This window comes from Spermophilus citellus (genome assembly GCF_964194105.1).
Source record: "Spermophilus citellus genome assembly, chromosome: 13".
NCBI classification, from domain to species: domain Eukaryota; kingdom Metazoa; phylum Chordata; class Mammalia; order Rodentia; family Sciuridae; genus Spermophilus; species Spermophilus citellus.
In genome coordinates, this window is record NC_138193.1 from 71,793,997 (window position 1) to 71,805,887 (window position 11,891).

General features: G+C 43.0%; 1 protein-coding gene across 1 annotated transcript; it reads right to left on the reverse strand.

The window, feature by feature from the left end:
• Positions 1 to 225: 225 nt before the first annotated feature.
• On the reverse strand, positions 226 to 1,743 carry LOC308632799 (sperm motility kinase 2B-like; the record flags this gene model as incomplete). The annotated part of the gene is made up of 1 exon (XM_081265155.1): positions 226 to 1,743. The coding sequence occupies one exon, from the start codon at positions 1,741 to 1,743 to the stop codon at positions 226 to 228; it is 1,518 nt and encodes a 505-aa protein (XP_081121281.1).
• Between the last annotated feature and the right edge of the window lie 10,148 nt (positions 1,744 to 11,891).

Here is an 11,891-nt window from a genome sequence, read left to right on the forward strand (position 1 = left end):
AGGGCAGGGCAGGGGGCCATGTCTGAGGAGAAAGTCTCTGATGTCACTGGCAGGTGGGGGTAGAGGAGATCTGGATGAGCTCCTGGCTGGAATCCGCATGGAGAAGCCTGAGCCAGTGGGCACACCTCACTTCTGAAGCTGTCGAAGTCCGTTTCCTGACCAAGGCCGGTGGCATGACGTTGGGATGCTCAGAGCTCTGGGCCTCTGGCTGTCCATTGGTCTGTCTCACCCGGGCATATCTGCTTGAGCCACTCTGTTGCGGAACCTAGGGCGTCTGTGGCCTGAGTTCACTGGAGCCTCGCTTTGGCGGAAGCACGGCATGCAGCAGCACAATTTTTGAAGGGAGTTGACAATCCTCCTAGTGACGCCCCTCCAGCCCCTGTTTCTCTGATGGGCTTGCCCTGCGAAGGCTGAGCTGTCACCTTCTGCTACCCTAGGAGGTTTGGGCCGAAGGTACACACGCCATTGGGTCGCAGGTTTCTCCTGGGGGGGTCGGCTGGAAAGGGGTGTCTTCATGTGGAGAGGAAGGACAGGTGCGCTGGCACATGCAGGCTTCTGCCTTGATAGCTTGGCCTCCTCAGGCTGCTGCTCACAGGGCAAGGCCAGAGCGGGCTCACTATTGCATTTGTTGGGGCGGACCAGGGGAGGATCCGCAGGGGGGCCTGGGGAAGACCCAGCCGTCTGATGGCGACCACGAGGACGCACAGGCTTCGCCTCAAGCACGCAGTCTGGCTTCTGACTTTTCTGATGCTGGAGGATAAGGTAAGTACCCATGGCCTCATCGAATTGGCGATTTGCCAGGGACAACCAGACTTTATAAGGGTTGTAACCCATGTCAAGCATGATGGTCAGAATGTCTGGGTCAGGCCGCTTGGGGAGTGGCTGGCTGGGACGACTGGGTGAGGAGTGCTCATCCTGGGTCAGCCATGGGTGCCTCATAATCTGCTCTAGAGTGGGCCTTTGTTTGGGGTCCAGCGTTAGGATTTGCTGGATGAGGTCGCTGGCTTCCTCGGAAAAGTGCGGGGGAATGCTGTAGCTTACCTCCAAGATTCGCTTCTTCAGCCCCTCAGTAGTGCTCCTCTTAAATGGCCTTGTCCCTGAAAGCATAAAATACAACGCCACACCCAAGCTCCAGACGTCAGCAGGGGGTCCCTCGAATCCCTTACCCTGAACCATTTCAGGAGCACTGTACAGGAGAGTGCCCCTGAACCCAGTCAGCTTCTGCCCAGGTGTGAAGCTCATGCTCAGACCAAAGTCGATAAGCTTCATGTGACCCTTGTCATCCACTACGAAGTTCTCAGGCTTCAGGTCCAGGTGTGCAACCCCTTTCTCATGGCAGTAATGCACGACATGCACCATCTCCCTGAACACTCTGCGAACCTTGTCCTCTGGTATGCCACCGGCATGCGGGATGTAACGTCGCAGCTGTCCCCCACTTGCGTGCTCCATGATGAGGTACATATTTTGGACGGTCTCGATGACCTGGAAGAGCTGGATTACATGTGGGTGTTCCAGGGCCATCAACCAATTCCGCTCATATAGCACTGGTTCATTCTCCTCTGTCTTGGGCAAGACTTTCACTGCCACTTCTAACCCAGTCAGGCGATGGCGGGCTAGTACCACCTGCCCGAAGCTGCCCTCCCCAATATCCTTCAGGACACAATAATGGTCCGTGAAGGCCCTCTCGTAGCAGGAGCTGGGCTCCTGAGCCACTACACTATTCTCACTACTCTCTCTATGCATCCTAAACCGGAACACCAACTAGGGATGCTAGCTAAAAAAAAAAAAAAAAAAAAAAAAAAAAAAAAAAAAAAAAAAGAAAAGAAAAAGAAAAATACCAAAACCAACAACCAAACAGCAAAATACCAAACAAACAAAAATCCCAAATAAAAAAACCAACAGCAAACCACCACAAATACCAAATACCAACCACCAACCACCAAACGCACTAGCTATCTGGGAGTCCGACAGGTCACCACCAAGAGCTTCCTGTACTTATGGACAAAAACCCACCCACAGCCACTCTCTTATATAGCAGGAGTTTGAGATTACCTCACAGGGGCTCCTTGTGATGTCAGAGCAAGAAATGACCCAGCCATGCTTGGGCATAGCCCCTAGGAGTCATCTCAATTTGGGGCCTCCAGGACCTTTTTGACTTTGAAAAGAAGAAGAAAGGATCCCAGAGGCTTTTTGTTTCTGTGGGTCATGCAGACTGATATTTATTGTTATTTAGAGATGAAAACTGGTAGGATACTTCAATGGTCTTTTCATTTGGAGTCTGAAAATCCATACTAACTTTCAACTTTTAAAGACCTCATCGTATGTACACTCAAAAGTATTCCATTCCCCTTTCTTCCAACCCACAGTGATTGAGCCCAAGGGATGGTAGCACTTCACTCACATCGGGAGGCTATAACAACGCTCTGCTCCCTAAGATGCTCTAGAGCTGGGCATTAATACCCAAGGGGTTAAGAGGGAGGGAGAGTTCATCATCATTTCCCAACAAGGTTCTCATCAGATTTCCTGCTAGAAACCTTAGGGAATGCAAAAGGCAGTGGGTTGATATGTTCAAAGTGATGAGGGGTCAAATACGGAAGTAAACAATCCTAGAACCAGCAAAAGTGTCCTTCCCACTAGGGGAAGAAATGGAGGGGTTCCAACACACCTGGGTCCCTATCTGCTACTGTTAATTAAAACCCCTTAGACTGGGTAATTTATTAACAATAGAAATCCACTTCCCACTGTTCGGGAGACTGGCAAGTCCAAGGTCAAAGTGTCTTGTTGCTATATCCTTCCATGATGGGAGGGGCAGAAGTGTTGACCACATTCTCTCAAACCCTGCTTTTTGTTTTGGTTTGTGTTTTGTGTTCTTTGGACATTCTGACCATTGAATCCAGGGCCTTGGGTATGTCAGGAAAGTGCTTTACAACTTAAGTATTTCCATAGCCCCCCCAAATTTCTCTTTTGTTGTTGTTGATTTTTGGGGTGTGTGTGTGTGTGTGTGTGTGTGTGTGTGTGTGTGTCCGTGTGTTTGTAAGAGAGTGCCTTGTTAAGTTGCTCAGGTTGGGCTTCAATGTGTGATCCTCCTGCCCTGGTGTCCAAGGTGAGATTACAGCAGCCTATTGTGGTTCCTATGTGAGGTGTCCTTCTCACAGGCTCCCGTACTAATGTAGGGTTATTCAGAAGAGAAATGGTGGGATTGGGAAAACTGTAACCTTATCAGCCCATCCTACATCCAATGGATGGACCGTTGGATTACTGTAGTAGGGGGTGCCTGGCTGGAGGAGGTGGGTCACTGGGGTCATGCCCCACCTGACCGTTTTTTGACCCTTGCTCCACCCTGTTTCTGTCTCTGCCTCTGCCTCTGCCTCTACCTCTTTGCTGCCCTTAGGTGAGCAGTTTTCCTCTGCTGGGCCCTTCCCCCATGATTGGCTGCCTCACTTTAGGCCCAGAGCAATTGAGTTGGCCATCTGTGGTCTGAGTCTTCTGAACCTGTGATCCCCAGGTAAATATTTCCTCCTCTAAGTTGTTCTTATCAGGTATCAAGGCCACAGTGATGGAAAAGCTCATTAAAACACTGCCATACACTTGGACACTGTGGCACACGCCTATAATCCCAGAGGCTCAGGACGCTGAGGCAGGAGGATTGCCAATTCAGATCCATCCTTGGCAACTTAATGAGGCACTTACTTTTCTTTCACTTTAAAATCAAAAAAGTGGAAACTGTCTAAACTTACTCGAAGGATGTGGAAACTATTTCTTCAAAGACCTAAATTTCCTGCACCTGAATTTTAAATAAAATCCACCCAAACAGGAGAACGGAAAAGCATGGAGGGGAGGTGTGGAGATGATAAAGCACTTGTTTTCAGGTTGGCTAAAAAGTTCTTCACCAACCAGGCTTGATGGAATATGCCTGTAATCCCAGCAACTCAAGAGTCTGAGGCAGGAGGATCGTGAGTTCAAAGCCAACCTCAGCAATGGTGAGATGCTGAGCAACTCAGTGAGACCCTGTCTCTAAATAAAATACAAAATAGGGGTGTGGATGTGGCTCAGTAGTCGAGCACCCCTGAGTTCAAGCCCTGGTACTAAAAAAAAAATTTTTAAATTCCTCGGCATAGCCACTCTCCCTACTCACATCACTAGTTATTTTCTTCTAAACCATGAATGTTTGCCTTGACCATTGAAGGAGTTAGAGCAAACCCTTTATCTACAAGAGCTAGGTTATTCTTTATTATATTAGGTTAATAACATATATAGACTGCAAATAACTACAGGCTATGATTTGGATCTGGAATATTACTCAAAGGTTTGTGTGTAAAAGTTTGGTTTTCAGTCCATGGAGCTATGGGAGGTAGTGGAACCTTTAGGGGGTGGGATCTACTTGGAAGAGAGTTTAATTATTGCAGATATGTGCCTAAAGGAGACATTGAGACTCCAGGCCCTTCCTGTATTTTTTTTTAAAGAGAGAGTAGAGAGAGAGAGAGAGAGAATTTTTAATATTTATTTATTTTTTTAGTTCTCGGCGGACACAACATGGTTGTTTGTATGTGGTGCTGAGGATCGAACCCGGGCCGCACGCATGCCAGGCGAGCGCGCTACCGCTTGAGCCACATCCCCAGCCCTGTTATTGTTATTGTTGTTGTTGTTGTCATTGTTATTGGATTGGATTTTTTTTTCAGTACTAGGCATTGATCCCAGGGGAGTTCTACCATTGAGCTCATCTCTAGCTCTTCTTATTTGATTTCATTTTATCTTACCTTATTTTATTTTTTATGGTACTCGAGGTTGAACTCAGGTCTACTTTACCACTGAGCTACACCCACAGCCCTTTTTATGTTTTTTCATAGAAAGGATCTCTCTACATTGCTTAGGGCCTTGCTAAGTTGTTGAAGTGGTCTGGAACTTGTAATAGTCCTGCTTCAGACTCTTGAATCACTGTAATTAAAGGTGTGTGCCACTGCACCTAGTTTATGATTTGTTAGTTTTTCAACTTCTGTGTTTTTCTCACAATGAAACTGTGCTTCATTTGGGATTTAGGACCCAAAAGAAAGCTCTCTAGAAGCTCCAATGGAGTAGCCCTTTAGAAAAGGATTTATGAATCTAGAAAGAATAAAAGCACAAGAGAAAAAGAGAAGACAAAATTTTCCACTTCTCTAAAAGCCACACAAGATTTCCTGTCAAAAATTTGGGGCAGGCTGGAAGATGGAGGAGTCAGCTGAATAGTATTAAGTACTTTGAGGTCATCAGAAAAAAAAAAAACGTGACTTCAGCAGACTCAATTTAGCTTAGCTTAAGAAGGGGAGATAACCATGATCCCGCCTCTACCCTCATCTTCACCATAGAGGTGAAGAGAGAGGACGACCACAAAACCCAAAGGTCTGCCCTCCCCAGCCTGCCCTTGCCTGCCCAGCTTCCTCTGAGCTCCTAAAAGACTCCTTTGTAACCACAGATTCTTATCCCCTTGTTCCCAGCGTGTTACTTTCCATTTTTCATGCTAGCTGTGAAGTTAGTTCACTCAAAACTTTTTTTTCTTCTCCGTGTAGAGTCTTCTCTGTGTCTGCACTGTGCAGTATACTCCTTATGGAACTGATACTCAAGTGTTTCTGTGGCAGTGTGGGGCAGTAAGTAATAAAAACTATTAAAATTATTAGAGCCAGGCACAGTGGAGCACACCTGTAATCCCAGTGACACGAGAGGTTGGGTCAGGAGGATCACAAGTTGGAGGCCAGCCTCAGTAATTTAGCAGGACCCTCAGCAACTTAGTGAGACCCTGTCTCAAAGTAAAAAAATAAAAGCGCTAGGGATGTGGTTCAGTGGTTAAGTGTGCCCCTGGGGTCAATCCCTGGTATTACTCTACTACTACTACTACTACTACTAATAATAAATAAAATGTGTTATGTGGTAATAAATGTTATATTAACAAAAGAATGGCAGGAGAAAAGAATTGAGACATGGGAGGGGCAGTGTTGTTAAAACAGGAGACCTCTTTGAGAGGGTGACATTTTGCACCAAGACTTGAAAGAGGTGAAGAATTATGTCATGCAGATATACCTACGGAAAGCACTTCAGACAAAAACAGCACAGTCTTGATAAGGAGCATCCTGGCATACTCAAGAAATGGCAAGGAGTTGGAATAGCAGAAGCACAGGGAGAGGGAGATGAGGTCGGAAGGAGAAGATGGGCCAAATCACTGAGGGCCTTCTAGACTACAGTGAGCACTTTGACTTTTACTCTGAATTAGGTGGAAACCCATCCAGAGGTCAAGAGTGACATGAGTGACATGACCTGACTTGTGTTTTAACAGGAAAACTCTGGCTTCTGATTAAGATGATAGGGAGCCAGGCAGAGAGGCCATGTCTGTGATACCAGCTACTGGGGAGGTTAAGGCAGGAGGATTGCAAGTTTAAGGTCAGCCTGGGCAATTTAGTGAGAGACTGTCTTAAAATAAAAAATGAATAGGTCTGGGGAAGTAGTTCAGTGGTAAAATCAATGGGTTTTACCTGGATTGTATCCCCAGCATCGCAAAAAAAAAAAAAAAAAAAAGAAAAAAAAAAAAGAAAGATGCTAAGGGACAAAATGCAACACTAGCTGAGAGGTTCTAGAAATAACCTGGGTCACAGATGATGAAGGCAGGCAGATGAGGATGGGTGACATAAACAGATTCTAATAAATAACAACCTCCATGCCATAATAAGAGACACAGCACTATGCCTTTGGTTGGCAGTGGGGAAAACAGAAAGAAAAATGAAACATGCATTTGAATATAAATTCAACAAGCCTATCATGGGAAATTTGCCTTTTTCTTTTTTTTTTTTTTTTTTTTTTGGTACTGGGAATTGAGTCCAAGAATGTTCCATTACTGATTACTGAGCTACATTTCCAGACCATTTTTGGTTTTTATTTTGATATAGTGTCTTGTCAATAAGTTGCTGAGGACCTTGCTAAATTGCTAAGGCTGGTCTAGAACTTGTGATCCTTCTGCCTCAGCCTCATAAGTTGCTGAATTTGACTATTATTCCATAAATATTTTAAGTTAGATAAATTTATAAGTGCTTTTGAATTTCAGAAACCTTCCAGTATAGACATTCTGTAAATTAGAAGAGCTTTGAAACTCAGATATATGAATTTTGCTGAGCTACTCAAGGAAAAAAATGTCCTAGAATAGAAAAACAGGGATTAGATTTCTTTTTTCAAAAAAAGAGCACACCAAAGATACTAAATGAAAAGAGCTGAAAATATACTGAGATGTCCTGTTTGTCAGAGTATCATTTGATAGTTACAGTAAAGATCGTGTAGCAAAACTCATTGCTAAATGACACAGACCATTCTCCAATGAGGAAAGGACAATCAGTAGAAATTATCAGGTTTCTTTTTTTAATATTTTTTAGTTATAGACGGATGCAATATCTTTGTTTTGTTTATTCATTTTTATGTGGTGCTGAGGTTTGAACCCAGTGCCTCACATGTGTGAGGCAAGCGCTCTGCCACTGAGTCACAACCCCAGCCCTTATCAGGGTTTTTAAAAAGCAAAATATAGGGGGTGGGGTTGTGGTCCAGTGGTAGAGCCTAGCATGTGTGAGGCACTGGGTTCGATTCTCAGCATCACATATAAGTAAATAAATAAAATAAAGGTCCAACAACAACTAAAAAAAAAATTTTTTAAAGCAAAATACAATGTCTGTAACTTTAAAAGAAGTTAAGAACAGTATATCAGAATGATCTTTCCCTTTTATTATAAAAGAAAGAGAAAAAGTTAAAGAGAGAAAGGAGGACTATAAAAAGATGCTATATATTCATGAAGGAAAATATAATACAAATCTAAGAATAGAGGAAGTAGCAGACACTTTTGAAATGTCATCAAACAGTGCCAATGAATATTTCTGCCAGAGAACAGCATGAGAGAAAATGTTTTATTCAACAATATCCAAGGAAATAAAATTACATTTAAATGGCAGCACCAGAAAAAAAAATTAATGAAAAACAGAAAGGCAGCTTCTGGGAATAGAAGTGTTATAGTATGTATGTTCTCATAAGTGATTACTAAGATTTTTTTTTGTTTTATTTTCAAAGCTATTTTTATTGAGGTGTAACTTATATCATTCAGTTCACCCCTTTTAGTGTGTAGTTCTATGAATTTTAAGATTTCATAGTTTTATTACAGCACCGTAATCAAGATAACAGAGCAGCTATCACCCATAAGCCCCCTGACCCTGGCCTATTCCTTGTCAGTTTCTCTTGCCCCTCCAACTATAATGGCCGATCTGTTTTCTGTGCTTTGCAGTTTTTCCTTTTACAGAATATGATACAAATGGAATTATACAGTAGGAACCTTTCCTTCACTTAGCATGTATGTTCAAAGTTCATCCATGTTGCTGTATCAGTTGCTCATTCTTTTTTTTTAAATTTATATATATATATTCAAAGGACCTTTATTTTATTTACTTATATGTGGTGCTGAGAATCGAACACAGTGCCTCATACAAACCAGGCAAGTGCTCTACCACTGAGCCACAACCCCAGCCCTGATCATTCTTTTTTTATTGCTGGATAGTAGTCTGTTGTATGGATCACCTTTTCTTTAAATGAAAAAACAAGTAACTTCAATATAACACTTTATTAAAATTAAATTGAAATGTTTTCCCAACATTTTTAGATACATATAATGAAAGCGGGATATGCACTGAGTTTTGAATTCCTGTATTCCTCTTCTTAACACCAATGTTCCATAGTGTTTCTTTTTTGTCTTGTTTTGTTATTTTACTTTCTTAGTCTTTCTTCCTCCCTACTGAAACGAAAGCAGGGAACCAGGTGAGAGATGAAAGACAGAGACCAGGCCGAGATACACACAAGAGTTTATTTGTCAGAGCTGACACATAAAGGCCATCTCTCCATAGACAGAGAGAGGCAAAACAGGCTTGGGGTTTGGGACTTTTATGGGGCAGGTTCAGGGATTGGAGCCAGTCCGGTTCTAACATGGGCAGTTAGGGGTGGGGTTGGTTATGAGGGAGTGGTGAGCCTTTCTCAGAAATGCCCTTGGGTGGGAAAGTGAAATTTTTCTTAAAATGGCAGCTATCACTTAAGATGGCCATCCAGATGCTAAGCAAGGACCTTATGACTACAAACTGAAATTTAGAAGGCCAATGGCAGTCAGGGAAGTCTTCAGGTGATTACTTAGACATTTAAGAGCTTGATTTTCTCTCTCTCTTTAATGGTAGTGAGGTTTTAAATCAGGGCCTAGTGCTGGGGCAGGTGGTGCCTGCCTGTAATCCAGCAAATGGGAAGTCTGAGGCAGGAGAACCACCAAGTTCAAAGCCAGCCTCAGCAATTTAGGGAGACAATAAGCAATTTAGTGAGACCCTGTCTCAAAATAAAAAAGACTAAAGAAATAGCTCAGTGAGTATCCATGGGTTTAATACCCAGTACCACAAAACCCAAAATAAAAACAGGACCTAGTACTTGCTGAACAAGCACTTCTCTATTCAGCTACATCTCCAACACTGTTTATTTTTTATTTGAGACAGAGTCTTACTTAGTTGCCCAGGCTGGCCTCAATTTTGCCATCTTCCTGCCTCAGCCTCCCAAATAGCTGGGATTACAGGCATGTGCCCTTCTCCCTGCTAGAGATTGATTCTCAATAGTAAAATGACACAATACAAGCTACAAAGACTTAACAATGAGGTTTTTTTTATTTGGCTTTGTCGCCAACAAACTATGATGATTAGCAATGCTATATGTCTTTTAGTCTTTCTTTTTTCCTCTTTTTTTCTCCTAATATTAGAGGAAGGCTGTGCACTCCAGAGAGAGAGAAAGAGATTTTGATAGATTACATACTTTTCTTTGAAAGTTGGGCCAAATACTGCCACCACCCTCTTCTCTTCCCCATCAGGTTTGTCTCCCAGCCTTGGGTATATCTGTTGTACATGTGCAGGAGCAGGGGATATTGGGAATTTTCTGTACTTTCCACTCAGTTTTGCTATGAACCTAACATGGATCTGAAAAGTAAAGTTTATTAAAAACAACAGCTGAGCATGTTGGCACACATCTGTAGTCCCAGTGGCTCTGGAGGCTGAGACAAAAGGATAAAAAGTTCAAGACCAGCCTCAGCAACTTAGCGAGGCCCTAAGCAACTTCGTGAGACCCTGTCTCAAAATAAAAAATAAAAAGAGCTGGGGATGTAACTCAGTGGCAAATTGCTCCTGGTGATGGTGCATAGCTGTAATCCCAGCTAGTCCATGTGAGCAAAAATAACCATAACAGGAGCAGACTTCAATGATCAGCATTTGTCTTTATTAAGCAGTAGCAGAATGGCACATTTCCAGGGGAGAAAATGGCAACTGGTTACAAGAGGAGTCTGTTTTTTATAGGTCTTAATGAGAGTTAATCGTAGTAGACTATTTAGTGTGACTTTATCATTAGAGACTGAGGATGTGCTGGTGGGCAGTCAGGAAACTAGTTGTGCAGGTTAAAAATCTAACTCAGGCCTGTCACATGCCTGTATCCCAGCAGCTGGGGAGGCTGAGACAGAAGAATAGTGAGTTCAAAGCCAGCCTCAGCAATGGAGAGGAGCTAAGCAACTCATTAAGACCCTGTCTCTAAATAAAATACAAAGTAGGGCTGGGAATGTGGCTCAGTGGCTGAGCGCCCCTGAGTTCAATTCCTGGTTACCCCCCCCCCCAAAAAAAAAAATCTAACGCAGGGAAACAGTTGTAAAAGCTTGAAACTCATTGTTACTGAGATGAAAGTCCCAAGCCCAGAGCCCTTTGTTTGCCTTCTCCACCCAGGAAACATTGTCACTAGGAAAGGATGAAAGCCCAGAGCCTAGGACCCATTGTTTGCCTTCCCCTCCTCCCCTCCCAGATCACATTGTCCTCCTTTTCTCCCTGGGCTGTCATTCTCCTTTTCTTGGGGGATGTTATTTTCCATATCCTTCACTCCAGAGGCTGAGTCCAAAGGATCATGAGTTCAAAGCCAGCCTGAGCAGGTTAGCCAAATACTGTCTCAAAAAAATAAGTAAATAAAATAAAATAACAAGAGCTGGGGATGTAGCTCAGTAGCAGAACTCCCCTGAGTTTGATCACCAGTACCACAAAAACAAATAAAACTATGCTTACGGGAGGTTTCCCTGGCCTAACAAAAAGTTATTTTTCAAAATATATATTCTTGGGCCTTCCCCAAAAACTATGGAATTATTTCTGCAGAAATAGGACCTAGGAATCAGTATATCTAATAAGCATCAAGGGAGTTTTTTTAATCTGACCATTTTGACAGTCATGGCAGCTTGTGGTCAAGAACTCAAATTGTCAGCTCACAGGATATTTTACTAGCAGCATTCCTAGAGAGAACTTATTCTAAATGTAGCACCGAAGGGGCAAGAACTTGGAATTCAAAATTTTTCACATCCCCTTTCACATTGGAAGTCCACATACCATGCTTCCATCAAAGAAATGTGAATGGAAGGGGTGCAGGAGAAGAGATCCATCTTACTTCTGGGAAGAAATTTTAAGAGCCAAGATATAACTTGTCACATTCCCTGTCTCTGCTAAGGTGATCATGGAAAAACCCACTGAGATTCCATCAGTCTAGCTCCTTAAGGGACTGTGTGATGAGAACCCCCTGCCCATCTTCAATGGATGTGTAGGATGAGTGAAAAATCAACTGTTAGTTGTTTCAAGCCACTAATATTTTGATTTTGAGGTTCTCTGTTATTACAGCATAATCCAGCCTACCCTGACTGATACAGTCTTCAAATTCTACACATTTCTAGGCTTCACCAAAAGACAACAGTATCTCAATTGCCACTCTCAGGAGTTAATATGCATAGGTAAATCTTCCCCTTAGAAAAAGAAAGTTCAAGTTGCCAAATTTAACATCTCCCAATTAAGTATATGCTG